Source organism: Leptonotus elevatus, chromosome 20 (genome assembly GCF_054856555.1).
Source record: "Leptonotus elevatus isolate MCC_2025b chromosome 20, RoL_Lele_1.0, whole genome shotgun sequence".
NCBI lineage: Eukaryota > Metazoa > Chordata > Actinopteri > Syngnathiformes > Syngnathidae > Leptonotus > Leptonotus elevatus.
Window position 1 is genome coordinate 11207648 of NC_141258.1, and position 27722 is coordinate 11235369.

Genomic DNA, 27722 nt, shown 5'->3' on the forward strand with positions numbered 1-27722 from the left:
TGTTAAAAAACAACATTCAGCAGTCAAATGAAAATTAATTTAAAAAATGTGTGTGTGTGTGTGTGTGTGTGTGTGTGTGTGTGTGTGTGTGTGTGTGTGGTCTTGTTTTTTTCACATAGTGGAGTTGTGGGGCCTGTGCGGGAGGTTTAGACCTCTTTTTGAGGGTCAAGACTTGGTTTTAGTGTTTAGCTTTGAATTGGGTTATGGTTGAGGTTAGGGTTAGGGTAAGGAATAGGGGTAGGCAATCATTTTTGATGGTTGGGGTTCGGGGAAGGGGCTAGGAAATGCATCATGTCAATGAGATAGCACAAAGATAGTAAAACAAACATGTGTGTGTGTGTTTTTGTGTGTGTGTGCGTGCGAGTGCGTGCGTGTGTGTGTGTGTGTGTGTGGTCTTGTTTTTGTTACAAAGGGCTAGGAAATGCATTATGCCAATGAGATGGCCCCACAAAGATAGTAAAACAAACATGTGTGTGTGTGGTCTTGTTTCTGTTACATAGTGGGGCCAACATTCTGGGATTTGTGTTGTGGGGCCCACCCGTCCACGTGGGGCCATTTTGTTGGGCCCCACAAGTTTAGACCTCTTTTTGAGGGTCAAGACTTGGTTTTAGTATTTAGCTTTGAATTGGGTTATGGTTGAGGTTAGGGTAAGGAATAGGGGTAGGCAATCATTTTTGATGGTTGGGGTTCGGGGAAGGGGCTAGGAAATGCATCATGTCAATGAGATGGCCCCACAAAGATAGTAAAACAAACCTGTGTGTTTTATCCATCCTCTATTTTGGATCACGTGTGTGCGAATGTAATCTGCACTTGTTGGTGCTTGTGTGCATACCTGCTCATCTAAACACCCACAAACAAATGCAATCAATTTGAAAACCGCCATTCATTCACAATGACTGTGTGTCCCCCCCCCCCCCTCCCCCTCAGAATGAATATGGTGCATCATGGTATTCTGGATTTTTGACTAATTTTGGTGTGGAATGTTTTTGGAAGGACAACAAGTCTACTTGTTATTTTTAAAAGGCTCCTCCAGCTGGCGTCTTTCATGATGATGGCTCTGTGTTTATTACTGAGTGTGCTTCCCTCCAAACATTTCACCACTATGGCCTCACAGTTAATAGATACACAAAGGTATTCAGTATATACAGTGGCGTCTCCACGAAGCCTGACTAATTGTATCGTACTAACGTTCCTATGAAAAGCTTTCGTCAAAATACCCAGATGATCAAAATCATTCACCAAAGGATGCAAATCAAATCAAAGGAAGTTTCTTTTAACTGACGTCTTCATTCCAGGAGTACGGCCGACTGGTTTGGTGTGAGCAAGGACGGCGACAGCAGCCAGCGATGGAGGAGGAAGAGCCTGCAGCACTGCAGTCATCTCTACGGGGGTCTGAAGGCTCAGGCGATGAGGGGCATGGAGCTGCCCAGCCAGGACAACCTCTCCCTGGCCAGCACTGAGACCCCTCCTCCCCTCTACCTCCCACCCCACCACCCTAGTCACCATCACTATGGCATGCAGAGGGTAGGCCACGACCCGGGACTTTTGCTTTATTACTAATTTATTTTTTAATTTCAACTACTACGGTCTAAATCTGCAATTGCAATATATATACACGCTTATAATTCATTCATATAAAAACACAGAGAATTATCTTGATTTGAATGAGACTTACGCGTGAACTTGGGTCATTACAAAGTGAGTCATGAGAAGAAATCCATTATGTCTATTTGAACTGTAAAAACAAGGCCAAGTGTTTGTGCTTCAAATGATTTAATGCTTCTTCTCTAAATTTACCGTAAAACTAAACATAAAACACAGAAAATTACACTTGAATTTAATTTAAACAAACCACAATAACTCTGACTTACAAAGGTCAGCTGGTTTAATGCTAACGTGCAAAGTGAAATGCCATAGACATGCTAACAGAAATAGCATCAATATTGCAGTGGTAATAAACTTTTCCTTTTTTTTTTTTAATGAAGCAACACAGACTTATACATTATATTAGCATATTTGTGACATTCTTCTTCGTGTTTTATCAGCTAAACTGCATCTATGTACTATAGTGTCCCTGGTGGTTAAGGCACAGCAGGAGGAACAGCAGCACAATCTCCACTGAATTAAAGAAAAAAGTAGTAATAGTGTGTTTTTTATACAGTACAATATTACACATGTATTCAATAAAATACATGTTACAAAAATTTGATGATCAATTGAGGAAAGCCGATTTAAAGTGGTAGTGTGTATTATTTAGCGTCATCTAGTGGTGAACTAATAATTTATTAATTTAAAAGAAAACTATTCATTCCAAAAATAACCCACAAAATAAGTTCTATTACATAAACATACATTCTTTTATATGATCGTAGGTCTAGTAATCGCTAATTATATTACATAGGTTGCACCACGCCTTACATGTGGCTGCCATGTTTCACCGCCATTTTTCTGCTACCGATACCCGAAGGAGAAGAACTTCGCTAACATAGTTAGCCTCAGCCTCTTGTGCATGAAAACACTATTAGGATGCTTGTCGCCCTCTGCTTTGCTCTTGCTAGCTTTTGCTAGATTCTCCTGCTAGCTGCTTTTGTTAGCCGCTCCAGCTAGCTTGTGTTAGCTGCTCTTGTTAGCTTCTCCAGTGAGTTCTTGCTCGCCGCTCCCGCTCACCGGGCAGTCTCTCTGAGGCACCGTAGTGCGTGTTTCAAAATCGCTGCATTCTATTAGTTTACCACTAGAGGGCACTAAATAATAACCTCTGTATCTTTTTGATTCAACTGATTTGAGTTACGATCTCCTAAATCTAGGCACCACTGCCGTGTCAAACATGGGAATAATATTAAACATGTTTAAATGTTAACTGAAGTAAAGGTTGATCATGTAGTAACATTTAAATCAATTGAACTTTACCTGAGTGTTGTTAGGAGTACATTTATTTGTGTCGTGTGCGCACGCAGATTGTGGACCCCCTTGCTCGTGGTCGTGCCTTCCGTACGGTGGAAGAGGTAGATGGCTTCAGCGTGCTGCCGGTTCCCACCAACGCCTGCTCGGCCTCCCTCTGCTCCTTTTCCAGCTCCCGCTCGGCCCTCAGCAGGTTGCCGCGGCGACGCAAACGGGAGTCCGTTGCCATCATGAGCCTCAAAGCTGCCGCGGCACTCATGAAGGTGATTTGCAAAACACACTGAAATAAAGTCACTTGCTTCCTTGTTTGCTTTGTTTTGTTTTTTGTAATAAATTATTTTTTAAATTGTTTCCCCGTCCACACTATGTAAATCCCCAGTATCTCCATGCGCTTTATTGCGAATCATCTTTGCTCTTAAAAAATGTGACATCACACTTCCTGTGTAGAACGTTTGAAATGAATATCTACCAGAGCTGTCAAATGGTTAATTTTTTTAATCACTTAATTTAAAAAGGCATTTTATCAATATTTTTTGCAGCACCGCTTATGTGTTAATTCTTTCTACATTTAATATTATGAGGACTTATTAAAAAAAAATTGATCCACTGCACTGCATCTCATCCTCCTCTTTTTCTAATCAGTTCATTACTCGCATAATTAAAAAAAAGACCCCAATATTATGACATGAACAAATATTCGGAATGTCATATGCAAACATTTATTAAATGCTTTACTTGAATTACTACTTATGTATATTGCTCAAGCACAACCTGTGCTACCTTTAACGTAACCATCCGTTGTCAAGCTAAAGGATCATCTGCGGTCAAAATTAATAGTGTGATTAATCTGCATTAATACATGATTAATGCGGTAATTTTTATAAAAATATCACAAATCGCAAATATTAATCATAAATAAGTAACAATTCCTAGTTGCTGTGTTGTTGCTATTACCCCCCCCCCCCCATTTTATTAAAAATCTTCATTTGTAACGTTGATAATGTCAGTGTCAAAGTCACGTTCCTTTTACTTTTTGGCATATAAATTTGGTGTGGCTGTATTATTTCCTTAGTGGTTGCTGTGACACTCACCCACTGCATTTTATTTATTTATTATTTTTATTTATAATTTTTAATTATTATTATTCATTTATTGTCTTTGTTTATTACATTTATTATTATTAATGAATTTATAAAATAGTATTTTGTTTCCATAGTATGTTTGTTTCCAGGGAATTTTGCTTTTATTATAAGCCATAAGAACTGGGTTAACCCTATAAAGCCTGAACCATGAAATATATGAGAGAAAATTCTGATTATTTGTTAATAGAGTATTTAATGGTCCCTTTGAACAAACAAACAAACAAAATGTCCTTAAAAAAAAAATCATCTTCCACACATGACTTTTGATTTGTGTCATATTTGATACATCCGGTCACAATGCTTTAAATTCATACATTTAACTGTCAGAAATATAATAATATAATATTTGACATATTAGTATTTACAAAATTATAATAAGATTTTTTTTTTTTAAAGTATAGGTGTCTCCTTTCTTAACTGGGGCGCTCTTTGCAAGGTTGCTGGAAAAGCCTTCAGCTGAGTGATACTGCCCTCTAATGGATTATACATGCAATGCACGTGTCAGATCATATAAATTGGGTGTTTTATGGGAAAAAAATATTATACTCATGAAACAGATGGCTCAAAATGTCTTGTATTTAATATGATACTTTTGGCTTTATAGGGTTAAAATGTATTTAATACTTCCAAAAAATTAGATATCACAGCACAGCATCATGGGAGTTTCTAACAATTTTCTGTCGACCTATCAACATAAAGCGTGTCTGGCTTTACCTATAGAACATTTTTTTCAAATGCATGCCTGATACTTTCTACAGCGAAATACATAAAAATGCCCCTGTCACTAATCCAAGGAATTTGCTTTCAGTGTTTTTCCTAGAAAAAAAGTATTTCCTCGACAAATATATGTGTTAGCATATGTGCATCCGCCTGTTATGTAAGAACGATTTATCTCGTAGTAAATATGCTTTACAGTAAAGCACAGCACAGATGATAGTGACCTACTTCCTTTAAACATAGTTTAAAGAGCTGGATGGATGTTTATTGGAGCAGATGGTCCACAAACATGCACAGCCAATGTTCATGCATCTGCTGCGGTGCAGTGCTAATCCAGTAACACATAAAACACAGTTCACTGCTGCCATACAAGCACGCATTTAACAATATCTGTGTGTACAGGGCCGCGCAATAGGCGAAGGCGCCACCGGACGATATCGCAGGCGGAGTTTCCTGCTCCCGAGTTTCTTTGAAGATGACACCGTAGATTTTCCTGATGATCTGGACACATCGTTCTTCACTGGAGTGAGCGCTGTCTTCACATGCAAATGCTTCTTTAAGATGTCACAAAGTGAGATGTGTCTTGATTGTGTAGGAGGGCCTGCCGGATGAGCTCTCCAGCTATGCAGATGAGGTTTTTGAGACGGCGTCAGAGGCCGCACGCAATCAGCCGGAAGAGAGCGAGCACAACGGAAGTGCGCTGGATAGGAACGAACTGGAGAGGAGTCACCTGATGCTGTGAGTTTATTGCGACTGGTATTCGGCCAGTGGTTCTTAACTCATTCACTCGCAGCCATTTTCACTGAAGCAACCCCCTTCGTTCCCTGCTGTTTTGCAGGATTTTGACTGATTTTGCAAGGCCCACACAATATTGTGTTCTATTAACTCAGTCACTGCCATTGACGGCTATAGATGTCAAAAAGTAATTTGAACTATTTCTATTAGTTTAACATTTTTTCTACTTTTGTTAACAAGAGTATGAAAACCTATATATTTTTTATTGTTCATTTAGAAAAGATATACAATTTGTGATTAATTGTGAGTTAACTAGTGAAGTCATGCGATTAATTACGATTAAAAAATTGAATCGCCTGACGCCCCGAATTTTTAATAATCTTTGAGTCGCATCAGGCGATTACATTTTTTTATTTTAATTAGTCTGAATTTCTAAAAAAAAAAATCTAGGTTTTCATACTCTTGTTAACATAAGAGGATTTTTTTTTTTAAACTAATAGAAATAGTTCAAATTAATTTTTGACGTCTATAGCCAGTGAATGAGTTAATATAAAAACATGGAACCTACCAAAAGAAAGATTAGACACTCTTCTTTCATCAGGAAAAACAAGTAAATTTGTATCTGTTTTCGTTTTGCAGCAGTTTTTTGTAACAACTACCATTGCCTTAAGCCACCTCTTCATGTCAGAAGCTGCATCAAAGCCTTCTGTGCACTCTTGCATAAAATAAGATTTAAAAAAAAACAAATACATTTTGGGGCGTAAAGGACAAAGTATTAAAAAACGTGTTTACACGTTTTGGTGTTTGAATGAGTTAACCTGGGTTCGATCGAATCCCAGGGATTCGGTGATTCAGTCTCTGTGCCGCAAGCAATTTGGTGCGCTCAGTAGTCGATTGTCGTGATGGTACGTCGTGTGATTTCTTTACTATTGTAATCTCTTAATAGTATGTGCAATAAGAATTAACATGTATAACGGAACGTATGGTGTTCCACAAGGTTCAATTCTGGGGCCTCTGCTTTTTAAAAAAAAAAATTGTATCTGCTGTCGCGGTGGTTGTTTCTCATTTCCAGGCCATTAGAGAGAGGATGGCGCAAAGCAAAAGCCGGCTCAGTCCAATCCAAGGTGGAAATGAACCAAGAAGTGGTGAGTCGGCAGCGTGGGCAAAGGATCGCGGTGCACGTCAAGAAGCTGTTCGCCCGAGAGAAGAGGCCTTACGGGCTCGGCATGGTCGGCCGGCTCACCAACCGAATGTACCGAAAGCGCATAGACAGCTTTGTTAAGAGGCAGATTGACGACATGGACGATCACAGGTAAGAAATTTGATTCTCCACAGTTGAAGTAAAAGTATAAACACTAAAAACAAAAACAAATACACAATCTGAAACTTACATACGAAGTATTTGGTGGTGTTTTCGACTAATGTTCTCCTGCTGTTGTCATCCATCACCAGGCCTTTCTTCAGCTACTGGATCACATTCGTCCATTTACTTATCACCATCCTGGCTGTCACCATCCACAGCATCGCTCCTGTGGGCTTCTCACAACATGAAACGGTGGATTCGGTCAGTAACATGTTTGTGGAATTGTCCCCAGGAAACATTCAGTATAAAAGAGTCATGCTGCTTTCCTAAAATATATATTTATATATATATATATATACTTTTTAGGTGTTAAGGAACTCGGGTGTGTATGAAAATGTGAAATTTGTGCAACAAGAAAATTTCTGGATTGGTCCAAGCTCAGTGAGTATTTTCAATATTTTCAATTTGCAATTGTCTACTAACACACAGCTTTGGATCACTATTAACATTTACTGTAATTGTACTAGTACGCCAAAGTGCAGAAATGTCATGTACTCTAGTTGTGGAAACAAATATTGTAGTAGTGTATAGGCAATATTTTTTCCAAGTCCATACTGTGCCCCCCTTTAAAGGAACACAGATTTGGTCTTGCTTTGGTTCCCTATCTATTTTTTGTCTAAGAGCCTCGGGGCGCTAAGTAGCGAACCGTCAGGCTTCCCATCCTGTTTCACTTTTTTGGTCATTGTTATTTTTTGGGTTTCTCGGACAGATTGTGACCGTGAAGACAAATTATTTGTGTTATTTTACATACTTCTTATAGTTTATACTCCTGAAAAATGTTGGTCAACAAACCATCTTTCTTGTTGTTGTTTTTTACACTTAAACTTTTTTTTTTTAAATATATATATATATATTTATTTTCTAGGCAGTCATTGGAACTTAAAATCCTTTTTGTCCCCAGAAATTCTAAAATGGATACCACTCAAGGAATTATTGGAAACTATAATATAATAATAACTATAATATATATATAAAACAAATTTAAAAAAGTTTATCCATGTATGACAAATATTTACCACAGCAGACAAATTATGAGTCAAATTGAAAATAAAAGCAATTTCATTTCGAATAGGATAAATTGTTCCTAATTTTGACCAAAAACATCTTTCATCTTTCTGCAAGGAGACACTGATCCATCTGGGAGCCAAATTTTCTCCATGCATGCGTCAGGATCGAGAGATCCACAAACTGGTGCAGGAGATAAGGGTCAAAGAGAGAGAGTCGGGCTGCTGCGTGAGGAACGATCGCTCGGGATGTTTGCAGACTTTGCAGGAAGAGTGCTCGGTCAGTGCATCTGACTTCAAATATTTTACAGTAGTATTTAGTAATGAATTTTACTCTGCAAGTCTGTATTCCTTCCTCTCTTCTAGACAACCTTGGCAATGTGGGTAAAGTGGCCTCAGCACCCCAGTGCTCCTTATTTAAATGGTAAACTACGTCAATATGGTGCCGTTTGCCGTCAGGATCCCAGGTAAAATCTAATTGATGTGTATGTTATTATTAACTGCATCATATGTTTCTGCCTGGCAACAAGTACCCAAAATGTTACCCCAATCAATTTATTTTGTAGAATTTGTCAGGAACCTGCCTCTGTTTTGCCTCACGAGTGGCCTGAAGACATCACCAAGTGGCCAGTGAGTAGAATGACATGTTAATAGACATGGACATCCATCCATCCATTTTCTTAACATTAAATACAATGATTCTTTCATATACCACTAGAGGGAGGACTTGTGCCATTTTTCCAATATTCTACTTTTATGTGTGGCCTGCAGGTTTGCACACGGTACAGTTTTGGGAACCACACTAATCTTCCCCACATAGATTGTACCATCACAGGCCGGCCCTGCTGCATCGGAACCAAAGGCCGGTAAGGATGCAATGTCACAGAAGTTCACAATGCATAGTTTATTTTATTTTATTACTTTTTTAATATAAATAGATTTTTTTACTATACATTTAATTTGATATACATTTTATTTCTTTTATTTGATTTTTTTTTGTATTTTAAATACATTTATTAACATTAAATTGTATCCTATATAAATCACTACTATTTGCATATTGATTAAAATGGTCTGTATTATATTTTGTAGATGTGAAATCACTTCCAGAGAGTACTGTGACTTCATGCACGGCTACTTCCATGAAGAAGCCACTCTCTGCTCACAGGTGCACTACACACACATGCACACATGCGCGCACACACACCAGTTTTAAGATTTCTTCCAGCGACTGAAATATGTTTATCTTAATGGTCTTTTAAAACAGCAACATGGTGTAATTTAACAATAATCTAAAATTACACTTTTGATGCTACCCTGGCTTCTACAGTAATGAGAGCAAAATGACCTTTGTTACCATGGTAACACCAGATCAGATAATGATCAGACAGTTGTTTTTATTTTAAGACATAATATTTTAAAACAGATGGGTTCTGCCAATCTTTCGTCATTAATAAAAAAACACATTTACCACTGGAAGTTAGTGTTTTTTATTTACATTTTACACTCTATGTGATTATATAAGCATTGTCATTCTTTCTCCACTAGGTAGCGTGCATGGATAAGGTCTGTGGCCTTCTGCCTTTTCTCAACCCTGAAGTCCCAGACCAGTTTTCCCGACTGTGGCTGTCCCTCTTCCTTCACGCTGGGTGACTTTACTTTCTCATTGGTTCATCTTCCAATGAGCTCCACTCTTTAAAGTGGTGTGCGTGCGCGTGTGTGTGTGTGTGTGTGTGTGTGTGTGTGTGTGTGTGTGTGTGTTTGCCTTTGTGTATTATGAGGACATGTCACCTGAATACACGCAACACTGCGAGGACATTTTGAATTATGAGGACACAGCCCATGTCCTCATAATTCATTCAATGCAGAAGTGCTTCTAGGGCTGTAGAAGGCTTAAATCCAAAGTTTTAGCCAATGTCCTTGTAAACCATAATTACATGAATTTGTGTATTTTTGTGTATTTGATGACGCCCCCTGTAGGAAGGTCCTCGTAATGCACCACTTCATGAATTATTCACACCAGTGTATATTTCACAGCATTTGATTGGCTGACCGTCACCTGTCCCCACAATTACGCACATGTCCCCATAATTCCGTTTTTTCTCAAAATGCTGTGTATTGTGAATGTTTGTCTGTAGACGCAGAGCCTTTTTTTTTTTTGCAGCCACCAATTCCTAAGTAGATAAATTAAATAATGAAATACACTATGACATTTAATTATATATTTCAGCATTTAATTCTTGCAGTGGTTGTTTATTTGAAAATATACAATGGTTAACAGCTGTTTATCACATCACTTTGAACAGCTGGAGGCAGAGACAGAGAAACTGTCAGTGCCGTATATTGATTCATCATTTAACATCCCACCCTGCCTTTACAATGTAACATCTTTCTGTACACCAGTGGCCAAATGTTTTGAGAATGACATTGATTTTCTAAAAATCTCCAGTGCTGACTTATTATTATTGTTTTTTTATGATGGCAATTTGCATGTACTCCAGAATGTTATAGTGATTAGATGAATTGCAAAGTCCCTATTTGCCATGAAAATTAAAGTAATTTCCTTTAGTGACCTTACAAACTTTAAGTGAAGAAGGCTTCAGGGCACCCAAGAAAATCCAGCAAATGCCAGGACTATCTCCCAAAGTTGATTCAGCTGCGGGATAAGGACATCACCACCAGTGTAGAGCTTGCTCAGGAATGGCAGTAAGCAGGTATGAGTGCATCTACACCCATGGTGAGGGAGTAAGACTTTTGGAGGATGGCCTGGTGTGACCAGTGAAAAGGGGATTCCATAAATACAGACCAAAATAAGAAAAAGAGAGTTATTTTCTCTGATTAACCCCCTTTCCAAATGTTTGGGGCATCCGGAAAAATGCTTGTCTGGAGAAGAAAAGGTGAGCGCTACCATCAGTCCTGCTTCATGCCAAAAGGAAAGCATCATGTGACCATTCATTTGCAGGGTTGCTTCTCAGCCAAGGAATTGGGCTCGCTCACAATTTTGCCAAAAAACACATGCATCCATTACTAAAGTATAGTACTAAAACATCCTCGGACAGCAACTGTATGACAGCAGCAAGGTTATTTTATTTACTAAAGCAAAAAAACATTTTCGTTAATGAAAAAAAAAACCTTTTTAAAAAACTGAAACTGAAATCACATTTTATGATTACAAAATGATATATAATTCTAGCAATAATATACTTTGTTTTCGTCTGTGGTAATTCATTTAATATATGAGCCTTTGGGGTTCATTTTAAATGTGATCTATTTTTTTTTATTGACACTGTAAATCATAGAACAATAGCCACTCTTATCAACAAAGTTCATAATCCAACGACTGAACCAATTTGTTGATTTGAACGGGATTTATTATATTGCCCTGAGTACGGAAGTGACGTCATCTAGCAGCCCCGATAGAGAACCGCCCCCGGCTCTATTTACTTCACGAGATGTGATGGCGTGTAGCTGTGCTAATGAGGTAGGTTTGAAGCTCGAATTTTTCCTGTTGTTGTTGGTCGCTTGTGTACATTGCTCCCTCTTTCGCGAAAATGATTTATAATGCAAGTCCAGTGTAAGTGCAGCTAAGCTTACGTTAGCATACCTAACCATCTGTTGATTATGATGGATGCAGCTAATTATTTAGAATTGCTACGCTTCTGTTAGCGACGGTTAGCATAGCAGAGCTAACCGTCTGTTGAGTAAGATGAATGCTAATTGCAATTTTTAAGAGGAAAGCAATAACAGGCTGGTTTTTGATGTGAAAATATACAATGGCTTAGTATTACCAGTACAGTATAAATGAAGTATTGGTAAATTGCTGCATTTGTGTTTACTTAAATTTGTTCTTTCAATAGAAATATTTCAGTAAAGTCTGTTAGTGTTCATTACATTTAATTTATGCAAATATTTAGCAGAGCTGTGCTATCCACTGTATTTTATTTTCGTTGGCACATTTACTGCACACTGCACAGGCTATTATGGTACACTGTGACTTTCAGTGTACCATAATTACCATACCATAAACTTCAAGACATCTGCACCAAGTTACCTATCAAACTGATTGAAACTCATTTTTTTCTATAGCTTTAGATCATTATCTTCAGTGAGACATGTCAGTCATGAGGCCACAGAGGGCAAAAGTTAAACCCAAAGAAGAGGTAGCATACTTTTCATCCTTAGGTAAAGACAAGAATGGCTTCACCATAAAATATATTAATTAATTCAAAGGTGAGTATTGGTAAAATATTCTTTAGTATGGGTCTAGTTTTCATTATTGTTATAATGAAATATTTCTGTTGTATCCTTTTTTCTTTGTAAGGTCGAGGAGTGTTCAGTTCCTGCTCCTTTCAGAAGAGAGACTTTCCTACTGAATATCGAGGAGAAGTTCTAAGCAAACAGGAACGTGAAAACAGGCTGAGAGTGTATCATGATGCCCGGAAGGTTTTCATGTTTGAATTTCGCTACAATGGAAAAACACTATGGTATGTTTATATGGTGTGTTGTCACACTTAATTTTGTTTTTTTGGGGGGATATCGTGCAAGGTTTGACAAAACATAAAAGATTAATTAAAACTCAAAAGCAAAAGTACATTCTTTTCTCAATATAATTTTTTTATTTTTTTATTTCATTTTTTACAATATTGTGACTTGTTTTTTTATTTTACTTTTACAGTTATCGTGAGTATCGCTAACCTCACAATATCATGTTAATTATCATATCGTGATTTCTTATGACATTTGGATATTGTGTCATACATGTGACATACTAGAATTACTGGTCGCACATTCATGATTACATGAAATTATATTATAGCAGTCTAGTCTTAGTAAGAATTTAATTGTATTGGTATTTTTCTATTCATCTGCCCCAGGTTTCCACTGAAGCACAACCTGATGAAGACACAGCTATCAGACTGCGCCAAAGTTGACCAGGTGACTAGATTTCTTTTTGAATGTTGTTGAAATCAGTTTTCCGAAGCAAGACATTAGTGGAGGGTGGAGATACTAGGGCTGCACAATATGTGGAAAATATCTTGCCGCACGAATGACTCATGCAATATGTGTATTGCAAAGACGTGCAACAAATGAATATTGGATTAATTGTATACTTTAGTCTGAGGCTAAGCGATATGGCCAAAAAATAAAATAAAAAGTATTTTAAACCAACCATCCAGCATTCTGCCACCACTTGTGCAAAATTACAACTCACAATAACATCTGGATGTAACAGAACATAACAACAGCTTTTAATAATCCAGAAGACAAAATACATTTCACGATTTAGCAAATTTTCAACGATTCAATTTAAATTTAATTTATTCAATTAATTTGATTTATTGCCAGGCCCTACTTGAGTCTGAATTTGACCAATCAGAGACAACATTAATTGCGCATCGCCATACAAGAGAATTGTATCGAGGAGCATTACTAACAAAAAATAACTTATTTGGATAAGACTAGATCACAATGAGCATGATTATTTTTCTGCACGTACGTGTATTTCTTTAATTAGATTATATAGATATATATATTAGGTCCATGTTCAATGTCAAAATAATCTCCATCACTGTATAAAACACCCATGTCGCATGTTTTGTCAATACTGTGCAGACCTCACAGGTGCATAGTCTTCACAATGTCGTAGTTGTGAATAACTGACACTCTGAGGACAGTGTATTTACACACTGCGAATGTAAAATAAGTTTTCAGGGGTTTGGAGTTACACATACAGTCCTCATAATTCATACTCTGGTATGGACACTCTGAGGACTGTGTGTTTTCTATTAATTGTTTCATTGTGAAAAATAGACGTCACCAATTTACACAAACCACTAGTGCTGACGGATTATTTATTTTTCAAATAGCAAATAAAATGTGTTTGCATTCACAATACTTTAACCTATTCATTGTTCTTTATGTACTGTAACTGTGTAAATGCACAGGTGGTCGTGTTACTAAGAATTTAATTTTATATGTATTTTTCTCTTCATGTGTACCAGGTTTCAACTGAAGCACAACCTGAAGACATAGCTGAAGACGTAGCTGTCACAGACCAAGTTGACCAGGTGACGAGATTTCTTTTTGAATGTTGATGTTGAAATCCATTTTTCAGAAGCAAGATGTTGCACAATTTATAAAAAAAAATATCTTGTCGCACGAATGGCTCATGCAATATGTGTATTGCAAAGACATGCAACAAATGAATATTGGATTGTATACTTTAGTCTGATTTTGACCAATCAGAGACTACCTTAATTGCGCATCGCCATACAAGAGAATTGTATTGAGGAGCATTACTAACAAAATATAACATTTGGATAAGACTAGATCACAATGAGCATGCTTATTTTTCCGCATTAACGTGCATTTCTTTCTTTGGATTATAAAGATCTCTCTATCTCTATCTTTATCTCTATATCTATCTATCTATATCTATATATCTGTCTCTCTATGTCTCTCTCTCTCTATATACAGTATATATATCTATACATCTATATCTGTATGCATGTGTGTGTGTATGTATGTGTATATATATATATATATATATAGATATAGATATATATATATAGATATATATATACTGTATAGATAGAGTATGTATGTATGTATATATGTATATGTATGTATGTGTATATATACAGTATATGTATAGATCTTTTTTTTAGGTCCGTGTTAAATGTTTAATCTCCATCACTGTATAAAACACCCATGTCGCATGTTTTGTCAATACTGTGCAGCCATCACAGGTGCATAGTCCTCACAATGTCGTAGTTGTGAATAACTGACACTCTGAGGACAGTGTATTTACACACTGCGAATGTAAAATAAGTTTTCAGGGGTTTGGAGTTACACATACAGTCCTCATAATTCATACTCTGGTATGGACACTCTGAGGACTGTGTATTTTCTATTGATTGTTTCATTGTGAAAAATAGACGTCACCAATTTACACAAACCACTAGTGCTGACGGATTATTTATTTTTGAAATGGCAAATAAAATGTGTTTGCATTCACAATACTTTAACCTATTCATTGTTCTTTATGTACTGTAACTGTGTAAATGCACAGGTACAGTCGTGTTACTAAGAATTTAATTTTATATGTATTTTTCTCTTCATGTGTACCAGGTTTCAACTGAAACACAACCTGAAGACATAGCTAAAGACATAGCTGTCACAGACCAAGTTGACCAGGTGACAAGATTTCTTTTTGAATGTTGATGTTGAAATACATTTTTCAGAAGCAAGACGTTGCACAATTTATAAAAAAAAAAAGATCTTGTCGCACGAATGGCTCATGCAATAGGTGAATTGCAAAGACATGCAACAAATGAATATTGGATTGTATACTTTAGTCTGATTTTGACCAATCAGAGACTACCTTAATTGCACATCACCATACGAGAACCGTATCGAGGGGCATTACTAACAAAAAATAACTTAATTGGATAAGATTAGATCACAATGAGCATGCTTATTTTTCCGCATTAACGTGTATTTTTTTTTCATTGGATTATAAAAATATATAGATATAGATAGATCTTTTTTTTTAGGTCCATGTCGAAATAATCTCCATCACTGTATAAAACACCCATGTCGCATGTTTTGTCAATACTGTGCAGCCCTCGCAGGTGCATAGTCCTCACAATGTCGTAGTTGTGAATAACTGACACTCTGAGGACAGTGTATTTACACACTGCGAATGTAAAATAAGTTTTCAGGGCTTGGAGTTACACATACAGTCCTCATAATTCATACTCTGGTCAGGTATGGACACTCTGAGGACTGTGTATTTTCTATTAATTGTTTCATTGTGAAAAATAGACATCACCAATTTACACTAACCATTAGTGCTGACGGATTATTTATTTTTGAAATGGCAAATAAAATGTGTTTGCATTCACAATACTTTAACCTATTCATTGTTCTGTATGTACTGTAACTGTGTAAATGCACAGGTACAGACTTGTGTGTTACTAAGAATTGAATTTTATATGTATTTTTCTCTTCATGTGTACCAGGTTTCAACTGAAGCACAACCTGAAGACATAACTGAAGACGTAGCTGTCACAGACCAAGTTGACCAGGTGACGAGATTTCTTTTTGAATGTTGACGTTGAAATACATTTTTCAGAAGCAAGACGTTGGCACAATATATAAAAAAATATCTTGTCGCACGAATGGCTCATGCAATATGTGTATTGCAAAGACAAGCAACAAATGAATATTGGATTGTATACTTTAGTCTGACTTTGACCAATCAGAGACTACCTTAATTGTGCATCGCCATACGAGAAACGTATCGAGGGGCATTACTAACAAAAAATAACTTAATTGGATAAGATTAGATCACAATGAGCATGTTTATTTTTCCGGATTATCGTGTATTTTTTTTCATTGGATTATAAAAATATATAGCTATAGATAGATCCTTTTTTTTTAGGTCCATGTTCAATGTCGAAATAATCTCCATTACTGTATAAAACACCCATGTCGCATGTTTTGTCAATACTGTGCAGCCCTCACAGATACTTAGTCCTCACAATGTTATAGTTGTGAATAACTGACACTGAGGACAGTGTATTCATACACCGTGACTGTAAAATAAGTTTTGAGGGCTTGGAGTTATTATACAATTCATACTCTGGTCAGGTATGGATTCTCTGAGGACTGTGTATTTTCTTGTTTTTGTTTCATTGTGAAAAATAGACGTCACCAATTTACACAAACCTGTAGTGCAGAAGGATTTATTTATTTATTTTTGTAATGGCAAATAAAATGAGTTTGCATTTACAATACTTTAACCTATTAATTGTTCTGTATGTACTGTAACTGTGTAAATGCACAGGTACAGTCGTGTTACTAAGAATTGAATTTTATATGTATTTTTCTCTTCATGTGTACCAGGTTTCAACTGAAGCACAACCTGAAGACATAGCTGAAGACGTAGCTGTCACAGACCAAGTTGACCAGGTGACGAGATTTCTTTTTGAATATTGATGTTGAAATCAGTTTTCAGAAGCAAGACGTTAGGAGTGAAGAGTGTAGAGTAGATGCTAGGGCTGAACTATATAACTAACAAATATAATCACAACAATTTTTTATGCAATGTGTATTGCCAAGACGTTCAAAATATTGTATCCAACAATAAGCTTGTATGGGACTAAAATTCCTACAAGTCAACATTAAAAATATCTCAAATTGAAGATTTGTTGGCAGTTTGGTGATTTGGATTATGCACTGTAGTGATCTTTTGTTCCCATTAATTTATTTATGGTGGATTTTAGAGATGAACTCGCTATCAATTTTATTTTATTTTTTTAAACAGAAGTGTAAACATCAGGTAGTTAATTTACTTGTATCAAGCTTGGATAAATGTGCTTTATGTTTTGGACCTTTCGCTGCACTAGAATGGACTGGCATGATGGGTATTTTATCTTCTGTGTTATTTGTATCTGCAATGGATCTTTGTTTCACGCAACCAGAATTAATAGTGCAGGCATTTTCATTGAATGAATATAATTTAGTCAAGAGGATAAATTATGACCCATGTTTATACCTTTATCTTTAGTTGCAAGCAGCTAAATGTTGAGCAATTGTCTCAATCTTAACGACTGTCTGACTCGGTAAAATAGAAAAGTCTACTGTAACTGAAGGACTGTATCACACAATATCTGTTTTAGGGGCAATGCCATAGATTAAGCATATTAACTATCCCTCTTGTTAAATGCTTCATCTCATCTTTCGAATAAATGTGACTAGATTTATAATAATCTTTAGTATGTGCAGAAACTTTAGGTTCTAAATGCTTTTCTAGTTTGCTCCAGCATCTGGCACATATCCCGTTTAAAAAAAATGCAAAACTGCTTGATGATGAAGACCTTTGGTAAATTAACTTTAGCACATTAGCCCATCAATGGCGGGAGCTACTTCTGCCGCGAGCGCTCGACACTTTTCTCAAGCTTCTACTTCGAGTGTAACATCACTAAGTAACAGCGAAGTAAAGCTAGTAAATATTTATGACCACCCGCCAAAATGAATTTTAACCCGCATCTGGCAGGTTAATTTTAGAGCCACTGTATATATGCATAAGTATGTGTGCATCTACTGTATATATGGATATCATTGCTGTCCTGTGAAAAACACGTTTCCATTTTTAGGTCGCGGGCTGCTCTCCGGTAGCTCCTATGGTGGAAGTGTTTTTCACAGAACAGCGACAATATGTGTATGTATGTATGTATGTAATAATTGTTTTCGTTTAAAAAATTAGGTTGCTGATGTATCCAGTTCAAGTGAGGATTCGTTAGCAGAGGAATATGTTCCAGATTCTCACAGTACTTCGGACACTTCCTACATTGAACCTGTTTCAGAAATTCAGAAATCCGAAGGTATTTCAGGAATGAGCTATGAGAAAACTGCTCATCCTTTAAGATGAGAGGTAGTCATGTTTTAAAGAATAAAATGTTCAATGTTCACTGACTCTTTTGCATCTGGTTTCATGTCGAGCTTATCCATTTCAAAGCTGTGTTTGACCTAGATAACCTGTTCACATAAGAAGCAGTTTTATTAACATACCAGTTTCAGTCTGTCCTAAAATTGTAAGTTGTAACATGAGCACCATGTTAAAACTTACAATTTTAGGACAGATCAGGTATGACTTTGCATTTCACAGTATTGTTATGTACAACAATGTGTCCTTATATCAGGTAAGTCATTACACATCAATGCCATTTTAGTTTGTGTAAAGTCAGAATGCCAGAACTTTCAAATCACTTCAGTGACATGGTTGCTGTGTGTTGTGTAAACTTTGTCCTTGTAATGTGAGTTGGTCCTCATAATTACCATTTTTGCAATGGGCGTGGCTTATTTAGGTCATTATCTATGTCCTCACAATTACGGATTTTTTCAGGTTTTTCTTTTTTTCGTGTGTTGAGTTTTTTCAAGTTTTGAAGTGAAATTTTCCTGGACAACCCCAAAAAAAAATTTTGGGTGCAAGTCCCATCTCTCTGGCATTAGCAGAAAGGGGTGTCCCTGTAATACACAATTAAACCGGTTTGGAAAAAATGTCCTCATAATACACAGAGGCAAGTATGTGTGTGTGTGTGTGTGTGTGTGTGTGTGTGTGTGTGGGGGGGGGGGGTGTGTGTGTGTGTGTGTGACTACAATACTTCTATTATTTGAAAAATAAATAAATTAATTAATTAAATTAAAAAATGGTGGCCAGTTTCAGCTCTGGCCCAAATTCAATCTAAAACCCAATTTGCTAGGTCAAAATAATGAAACCAACCTTGGGTAAAAGTAACCAAATCTGCAACAAACAAAAAAATGTGTAAGAAATGCACTTAAATTGCAGGCGAAAAATATTTATGAACAGTTTTTGTTGTCTGTCTGTAGGATTCTTCACTGCCTGGTGTCAGTATTGTTCCAAATGACAGTGCTTCGAGATCTGGAAAAGTTAGCTGGCTGGCTGCGGATCTCCATCATCTACATGCTTAGTGGCATCACAGGAAACCTGGCGTCAGCCATTTTTCTGCCCTACAGAGCGGAGGTACACAACATGCATTTGATCTCATCTCAACGTGTATCAATAGTGGTTATGCGGGCTCGTTTCAAAGCTACACAAAATAATCAATGAATTAAAGACAGTTAAAACAAAATAATATCAAACATATTAGAATGAAGCCTCGCTGTGCTTCAACTTATTTAAAAAAAACTTGAAAATCCATTATAGTACTTTTTTTTACTTTGTATGCACATTAAGTTTTTTTTTTCTCAAGTACGGCAGCTGCATATTTTAAGTTCAGTCCAGTTTTATTTAACTTAAATACAGTAAATTTTTAAGACTAAAACTGCCCTCTATTTTTGGGCTGCATTTTAATGTAATTAATAATCCATTATGATATGGCTTCAAAAATTAATTAATTAAATAAATAACACAGTTACACGAAGTACATGCCACATTCAACAGGAATCTATAAGTTCACTTTATGACGGTATTGTATACTTCTGCACAGCTTTGTCTCTCTCCTTTCCAACCATAGCTTAGGTGTTCCATTTATTTATTTTTAAACTTTTCCTAAATGCCAAAAATCACTGGCAGAAAACGGCTTCTGACATTTCAAAAAGAAAAAGAAAAGAAAAAACAAACACACTGGTAGAAACGGTGTTCTGACAGCAATAAAATAAATTAATGTATTTATTATAAATAAATAAATAAATTAATATATGTTTTTATTTATTTCTAAAGTAAATCTTTAAAAAATAAATAAATAAATAACTAAATAGACTAAATAAATACATCTTCGTCTTTAAAAAAAAGTTTTTTTTTAAATGTTTTTATTTATTGTACTGGCAGGAATGGACCTCCATATTACGGTGGTCAATTTTTTGAGGTGGTAATTGCTGTAAAAGTTTGAGAACCATTGCATTACAACAAACGGCAGATACAAATTGTTGCTGTTTCTTAACAATGGCAGTGGATGAGCATTCATTGGAATAAAGCAAATTCCCACAGAAATGCAAACATTTTGTAGAAAGTCTACCTAGAAGAGTGTAATAGCAAATGGTGACCAAATGACCTTCCTGTCAAATGTTTGACCTTTGGATAATATACTCCCTTACATGCGTTCATTCCAGGGACGTGCAGTCAGTTTAAGCAAGTGCTGCCCCCTGATGGCCACTCTCTGCACGTGAAGAGTAAAAAAAAAAAAAGAAGAAGAAAAAAAATATATATAATGAATGTGTGACATATTTCATATTTGATTCTCTTCCGTCTTTGTCCCACCTCTCTCTCTTTTGTTGAGGTTGGTCCCGCTGGCAGCCAGTTCGGCATCCTGGCGTGCCTCTTCGTGGAGCTCTTTCAGAGCTGGCAGATCCTCGAGAGGCCGTGGCGGGCGTTTGGAAAGCTGTTCGCCATCTCCGTATTCTTCTTCTCTTTCGGTTTGCTGCCTTGGATCGACAACTTTGCCCACGTCTGTGGTTTCGTCTCAGGATTCTTCTTATCCTTTGCCTTCTTGCCGTACATCAGGTGGGTGTGGCTGTTGCCTAAATCTACACATTTTAAATGACCTAACCCCCCTTTTGATTAAAAAATATGCACTTTTCTGCTGTTTCAGCTTTGGGCGCTTAGACATGTACCGCAAGAGGGTCCAGATCTGTGTTTTCCTGCTGGTTTTCGCAGCTCTGCTCTCGTCCCTGGTCGTCCTCTTCTACGTTTACCCCGTGAAGTGCGACTGGTGCGAGTACCTCACCTGCATCCCCATCACGGACAAGTTCTGCGCGAAATATGACCTGAACGCAAACCTTCTTTGACCCACGATGCGTCTGTGTGGACGCGGGTTTCCACTGCAGCATTTTGAAATGAAGAGATTTTCGTGGATAATAAGCCATTTTTATATGATCCTGCCTTCCTGACTCACATGCAAAATCATTCAAACCAAAGGCCTTGAAGCACTTCATTAAAATGTTTTGACCGATTTGGCCAATGAGTCAAATTTTCTGTTTTTGAGTTTGTTTTTATTTTAATATACTGTATAGGAAAAATATGTGCAAAATATGTGCTCTTCATAAATTTCATTTTGATAATACATTTCTCAATGCATGTATAAATGATCCACCATCCTAAAACAACAACAAAGGGTTTGTAGTCAACAAAAAATTACCACATACTGTATAATTTCTTTATTTCAGCTGGCATACAATTTATCATTCAAGGGCAGCACAAAACTGCAAACCAATGTTAAAGGGATACTTAACACATTTGAGTCATTTTGAACAGTAAGAAGTTAATATTTTGTCCAGAATTAATTCGATAACTTCATTATCTTTCATGTACAATTAATACTTAAAAAAAAAAAATCCCCCCTAAAATAGGTTACAACCAATCACAGCTCACCTGTTTTCTGGGTTTGGTCAGCAACGTGAGCCATGATTGGTCGTTACCTCTTCCTGAACACGGGTTACGTCATCTTCGGTCGACGGCAAGTGAAAAAAAATAGTTTTAAAGCTATTGTTAATGAAAAATAATGAAGCACAAAATATTATCTTCTTACTGCTGAAAATGGCATGTGTCAAGTATACCTTTAAGTGCTTTTTTTTTCCTCCACAAAAATCAACTCAATCAAAATGTTAATATTATTGAAGTCCTATGTTTGCCTCGAATGTCATTCCAAAACCGCAAAAAAAAAAAGATTAATCCTACTCATTGTCTAGTATAGGGCAATTTAAGACTCAATGCTAGTGCAACTAAGCTATGCCTGCCATCTAGTGGTGAGTTGTCATATTACAACTTAAAACAATACAGTGGAACCTTGCTAATCGTGGTGAAAATTTGAGTATAAATGACACCTATTAAAATGCACCGGATTTTTATTTATTTAGTAAATCCAAAAATTGGATAAAGACCACCAATAAACCTCCAATATACATTTTCCATGAAAAAGTATATTGGAGTTTTGCCCAGGGGAAAAAAACAAAGAGAAAAAAAACCCAATAAAACATATTATAGATATTGAAAAAATAACCTCTGTAGTATTCAGTGGTCCACTGTAGTAGAAAAACATGTTTAGAAATTCCGCCCCCCGGCCACACTTTTTTTTTATGTCTCACTTAAAAATAAAAAAAAACATAAAATAACCAGGTGCCATTCAGAGTATGGTATCCCATTCCCAGTAGGTGTGAATGTAAGTATACATTTTTGATTGTCCCCATGTGCCCTGTTGACGACCAAGCCAGACCAATGTGGACGTGTTTTTGTTAAGAAAAAAAAGAAGAAAATGAATTATTAAAATAATATATATTGTGTTTTCATGAGTTTTATTAAAAAAAGGAATAGAGTATAGGAAGTAATTGCATGCATCAGTGCTGTAATGCAACAGGTCAAATTCTATGTATTGTGTGTGTTTAATTGACAATTTGAGGCCCATAGTTTGAGCTGGAACCGCATTCCTTCCAACTATTCTCATGTAAAATAATGAAAGTGTAATAATGCCGTTCTCACACTCGTTTCCATGCGCTCATCAAATATTGGCACCAGAACCCCTGACTCACTGTATAAATGCTGTGTGAATATATGATAAGGTCACTGGCATGTGAATGTGCGCTCATTAGCGTCAGGTCATGAGAGCCTCGTGCGGTATCAGAGGCCGGCTGTGCGTCTCACACCCATTGGCTGCCCCGTGCAGCTTCTGCAGATAGCAGCAGCTCCAAAACGTTATCTGCAAAAACCTGCTCAGCAAAAAAAAAATTGCTGAGCAATATTTCTGTTTTGCATGTATTTTGTTGTAGGAAAAGTGAAAGTGAATATTGAATGGAGAAAAATCTTCACTTAAACAAATACACGCATTACAGGAGGCAGATTTGGACAGAAATGTTACCAACTTACTCGCTGATTCAAAAAAATTTCAACCTTTATTTAACCGGATAAAAACCCATTGAGATCAATATCTTTTTTTTTACAACATCACACGTTATTAAAACAAACCCCGACTGTTTACTCTATATTACTTATTTAACATAACTATAAGTTCCAGTTTAATACATTTTGTAGAAACTTTATTTGGCAGGCTCTCTGCCGAGCATTTAAAAAAAGGTAAGTCTCTGAAGCGTTCCTAAAGAAACAACATGCGATCGGGAGAGTCACCCTCCCCCCACGCCGTGCTCTCGTCATTCACCAGACACATTCAAAAGTTGTGATCGTCCCTTTAGGAACGCTACGAGGCTTAACTTGCTTTCTTTATCGGCGTTTCACATTGCTCGACAGAGAGCCAGCCGCCATTCTACGTTGCGACGTAAATAACAATGCACGTCCAAATAAAGTTACTACAAAATGTATAAAACTGTAAATGACTTTTTGAAAAATGAATCTCATAGTTATGTTAGTAACAACCAAATAAATAATATAGAGCAAACTTGTCATTAGAGTAAGGGTTCCTTTTAAAAACTGAGACTGTACATACAATCAATTTAAAAAAACGTAATGCAAATGTGCATACATGTTAAAGGACAAATAACAAATCATAGACAAAATTGATTAGAATTTAGCAAAGCAGCAAATGGATTTCTCAAAACACACGTAACTCCGCCCCTGGAATAGCATATCGTCACCCTCTTAAAATAATTGTCTGAGTCTTTCTTTTTTTTTTGCCTCATGATGCAAATGGCTCCATTTTTTTGTGTATCCTGAAAAATCTCAGATTTATTTTTATTATTATTTTAAAATGAATTGATTATTTTAAGAAGGCGTCGATATTTAGATAACCTTGGGCAATGAACCACATGCTGCTTCATCGACTACAGAAATGATCTGGTCTATTCTGACCTACGAACTGGCGATGACACCCAATGTGAAAACTCCACGCCAGCTGCCACTTTATGTCACATTCACAATATGGAAGACACATGGGAATGATGCACATCGGGCAGAAGATAGCGAGGGGGCATGCAGCCCCCACCCACATGTTGTTCTCCGATAACGTAGATGAAGGAAAACACCCCCACTACTGTGCACCATTCACCACTTCTAGTTTACTTTAGAAAGAAGAAATAATCCAACCTCTTTATGATATCTTTTTCTTTGTGTTGTGATCAAACGGTTGATTAACACCATTTTTTGGTATTTTTGCGTCTCACTCTGATCGCCAGTTGTGGACCACTTTTATTTTTTTTCTCATGTGCAGGAGCTCGCAATGCTGTCGAAGAAGGAGAAAGAGCTACTTGAAGGTGTATGGGCGAAACTAACTCCTGTGGCTGAATACATTGGAGCTGATGCGCTTCTTCGGTAGGTTCAAGCACAAAAATTGCTGTAATAGAATATTCTAAGGACAATGTTGATGATGTCACATTTGTGTAATATTGATACGACATCATGGTTTTGGTGCGTTTTGATCCACATGAAATGTTGACCAAAAAAAACTGACCTCAAAAATTAAGCACTGGATTTTAACTAGTGCAGTTTTGCCTCAATAGTAGCATGTAGTTGTCCTATTAGTATGCCAAAGTTGTCTAGTGAGAAGCTTACTACATCATAATATTGAATAAATGCTAAATGGCTTTATAGAAAGCCACTTGAGCACTTATTTGAAATCCTTGCTAAGTAGTGTTACTAGTTTAGCTTAGTAGTTCTAAGAGAAAGAAGTTAAGACACGTTCTGCTACTTACTAGTACACTAAATTGTCCTAGCAAGAACAGGAAGCGTACTAGTACACGGAATTTACAGCTTCTAATGTGATCTTAAAATGTTGGTGGACTAGCACGGGCAAGTCTCATGCTGTGCTAACACTAGCATCAATGCTAACCCTGCGATTGTTGTTGCGCGGGGCACTTTTGCAATCACTAAGATCATTGAGAACATTTGTGTGCTGATGCGTTTGAATTTGGTAAGCCTTTGGTTAGCATCGTTAGCATTTCAATGAACTTGCAGTGTTGCCAACATCCCAGTAAGGAAAGTAGCTATTGGCTGTCCTAAAAGTCGCTAGCTGGCGCTAAATGACGTCATAGACTAATTTGCATAATTGTCAATTTGCATGTAATAACAATGGACGCTGTAGGAGAGAGGAATAACATCGTCAGAGAGGCAAAAAGTGAGTAAAAAAACACCCTAAAGAACACCAGAATAAAGTGGCTAGATTTGTCGCTAGTTGCTTTTGACAATAAAGAAAAGTCACCATATTTAGTGAGAAAGTCACCAAGTTGCCTACACTGAGAACTTGTAACATACTATATATTTATTATTTACCACAATAAAATAAAAGCAACCAGTTCTGTTACTATTGTTTTTGGCACACTTTTGTCCTTGGGTGCCAAGATAGCAGCACAATTCATTCAAGCGACTTTGCAGTATGTTTGAATGACTTTATTAATACGCCCAAACAACTTTGCAGTACTTTTGAACGTCCACATTGCCGCAAAGTCAAATTATGTTGTTCATATCTACTTCATGTTTCTTGCTATTGCTAAGCATTCTACAGGATTTGAGCAAATCATTTTATTCCACCGCCATGTCAAGTCAAGGTTGGCTTTGTTCACAACCCCAAAACGCCTTTTCTTGCGCGGGTATGCAAAAATACCAAAACTTAGTTAAGCCTGCCCCTGCGAAGCTTTATATGTTTCTGCTGTAAACTGGGTGACCTCAGTGAACACAAACTTTATAGCACATGGGGAAAATAATAGCATATATACATATTTACATACTTTAATTTTTAGGTATTGTGTGTCACTTTAGAAAAAGTCATAAAAATGTAGTAAAAGAATGACATTGAGAATACATTATTTTTACAGGTCCAAATCCAGCCGACTAGAATATAGTGGTTAACACTGGAACATAATAAATAATTGATTGATAGTTCAATATTTAAAGTATACAAAATACCGTATGATTGTAATGATACAAAGTTTTGTTGTTTTGAATGTTTGCCATTGATTGTGATGTGATTTCCAGAATGTTTACGACCTTTCCCGGCAGCAAGACGTACTTTTCACACTTAGACATCAGTCCAGGCTCCGATCACCTTTTCACCCACGGGAAGAAGATCGTCCAAGCCATAGCCGAGGGGGCCCAAAACATCAGCCGGCTGACGGAAACTCTGGCACCTCTGCAGACTTTGCACGCCTACCTGCTGCGGATAGACCCGTCGAACTTCAAGGTGTCCGGACCAGTTTGTACTGGGAATAATTCAAGTGTTGAAGTGGCGTGATATATGTTTTTGTTTTGTTTTTTAAACATAAAGAGACCCCACTTTGAAGTGGAAGTCAACCTTAAACATTTCTTGACAAAAATATGTTATATGTGACATTCTGATTAATATTACATTTTTGGGAATATGAGTTATGAAGCAAAATCCAGCCGTTTTCATTCATCTCAGGGGGCGGCCATTTTGCTACTTGCTGTCAGCTGAAGATGACATCACAGTTGCTCAAGGGTTCGAGCAATGACCAGTCACAGCTCACCTGTTTTTCTGAAGCTGCGCTGTGATTGGTTGTTACCTGAGACTTGAGGAACTGTGATGTCATTTTCATTCGACAGCAAGTGGCAAAATGGACGCCCCCTGAGATGGATAAAAACAGCTGGATTTTGCTGCTTAGCTTATATTCCACTAACACAATATTTACTATAATTATATTAGTGGGGCTGCATAGAACATATTATTGTCAAAAACCCTTTGCATAACCTCCTATTTTCATTTTTTTATTTTCTTTTGTTAAAAATACTTACAAATGTTGAAAAATAAAAAAGCAATACATCGATTTCATTAAAAGAGAAGACAATTTGCTATTTTTAGTAGTAGACGTGCAATATGATTTGCCTTTGGGGGCCACATAAAATGATGTGGCGGGCCAAATTTGGCCCCCGGGCCTTGAGTTTGACACCCGTGTCATAATAACAGTGAAATTGAACCTGACAACAAAATAAAAATCGATTTAGACTCTTCCATTCCTTTCAAGGCTTTGTAACATAATGAATGCTAACGGGAGCAGTTTGCGATGAACTGATGAATTTTGATTCAATATTTTTTTTCTCATCTTGCCCTGCAGCATTTCTCCCACTGTATGCTGATCGCCTTGGCCATTCACATGGGTGAAGACTTTACAGAGGTTTTACACGCCGCAATAGACAAGTACCTGTCAGCTTTTGCAGCAGTGCTCGCTGAGAAATACAGATGAGACTCCGCCCACGTACAGTATGCACACTGAATTTCATGTACAGTATTTATGTATGCATTTGTTATAATAAAATATGTGAAAAAGGACATGATGTCCTGTACTTTACATTCTCTTACATGAGGATTTGCTGGCTGGTCTTTATGTTGACGCATTTTTATAAAGATATGAACTAATATTTTATAGAACATGCATTCATTCATG

At 36.8% G+C, this 27722-nt stretch overlaps 3 protein-coding genes across 7 annotated transcripts in view; all 3 read left to right on the forward strand.

Annotated features, from left to right (window-relative positions):
- Positions 1–21355, forward strand: part of rhbdf1b (rhomboid 5 homolog 1b (Drosophila)) — a 30648-nt gene extending 9293 nt beyond the window's left edge. For all 3 annotated transcript variants that reach the window (XM_086064290.1, XM_086064291.1, XM_086064292.1), the window contains 16 exons: positions 1296–1524; positions 2955–3161; positions 5160–5282; positions 5353–5495; positions 6565–6804; positions 6945–7056; positions 7162–7236; positions 7978–8139; positions 8226–8326; positions 8426–8489; positions 8631–8725; positions 8952–9027; positions 9408–9508; positions 19257–19410; positions 20666–20889; positions 20978–21355. In XM_086064290.1, the coding sequence (XP_085920416.1) occupies positions 1296–1524; positions 2955–3161; positions 5160–5282; positions 5353–5495; positions 6565–6804; positions 6945–7056; positions 7162–7236; positions 7978–8139; positions 8226–8326; positions 8426–8489; positions 8631–8725; positions 8952–9027; positions 9408–9508; positions 19257–19410; positions 20666–20889; positions 20978–21173 (2302 nt within the window). In that variant the 3' untranslated portion in view covers positions 21174–21355. The remainder of the gene's footprint in view (positions 1–1295; positions 1525–2954; positions 3162–5159; positions 5283–5352; positions 5496–6564; positions 6805–6944; positions 7057–7161; positions 7237–7977; positions 8140–8225; positions 8327–8425; positions 8490–8630; positions 8726–8951; positions 9028–9407; positions 9509–19256; positions 19411–20665; positions 20890–20977) is intronic.
- On the forward strand, positions 9517–18982 carry LOC147157059 (uncharacterized). Of its 3 annotated transcripts, XM_086064294.1 has the most exons (9): positions 9517–11340; positions 11946–12089; positions 12181–12343; positions 12734–12794; positions 13862–13927; positions 14991–15056; positions 15884–15949; positions 16770–16835; positions 18133–18982. In XM_086064294.1, the coding sequence occupies exons 3-9, from the start codon at positions 12309–12311 to the stop codon at positions 18295–18297; spliced, it is 525 nt and encodes a 174-aa protein (XP_085920420.1). In that variant the 5' UTR covers positions 9517–11340; positions 11946–12089; positions 12181–12308; the 3' UTR covers positions 18298–18982. The 3 variants fall into 3 exon arrangements, with proteins under 3 accessions (XP_085920420.1, XP_085920419.1, XP_085920421.1); XM_086064293.1 differs by having other exon boundaries at positions 9517–12089; XM_086064295.1 differs by lacking the exon at positions 14991–15056 and having other exon boundaries at positions 9517–12089.
- Positions 21356–24270: 2915 nt separating the features above from the next.
- hbae4 (hemoglobin alpha embryonic-4) lies at positions 24271–27607 on the forward strand. The gene is made up of 3 exons (XM_086064572.1): positions 24271–24639; positions 26299–26503; positions 27393–27607. Exons 1-3 carry the CDS (start codon positions 24548–24550, stop codon positions 27519–27521), a joined length of 426 nt encoding a protein of 141 aa, XP_085920698.1. The 5' UTR covers positions 24271–24547; the 3' UTR covers positions 27522–27607.
- Positions 27608–27722: the final 115 nt, after the last annotated feature.

Coding starts and splice junctions, on each gene's coding strand:
- LOC147157059 (XM_086064293.1), top strand. CDS start 12,309: ATGTTTGAATTTCGCTACAATGGAAAAACACTATG. Junction 12,344..12,733: donor TACAATGGAAAAACACTATG/GTATGTTTATAT, acceptor CATCTGCCCCAG/GTTTCCACTGAAGCACAACC. Junction 12,795..13,861: donor ACTGCGCCAAAGTTGACCAG/GTGACTAGATTT, acceptor CATGTGTACCAG/GTTTCAACTGAAGCACAACC.
- hbae4 (XM_086064572.1), top strand. CDS start 24,548: ATGCTGTCGAAGAAGGAGAAAGAGCTACTTGAAGGTGTATGGGCGAAA. Junction 24,640..26,298: donor GGAGCTGATGCGCTTCTTCG/GTAGGTTCAAGC, acceptor TGTGATTTCCAG/AATGTTTACGACCTTTCCCG. Junction 26,504..27,392: donor TAGACCCGTCGAACTTCAAG/GTGTCCGGACCA, acceptor CTTGCCCTGCAG/CATTTCTCCCACTGTATGCT.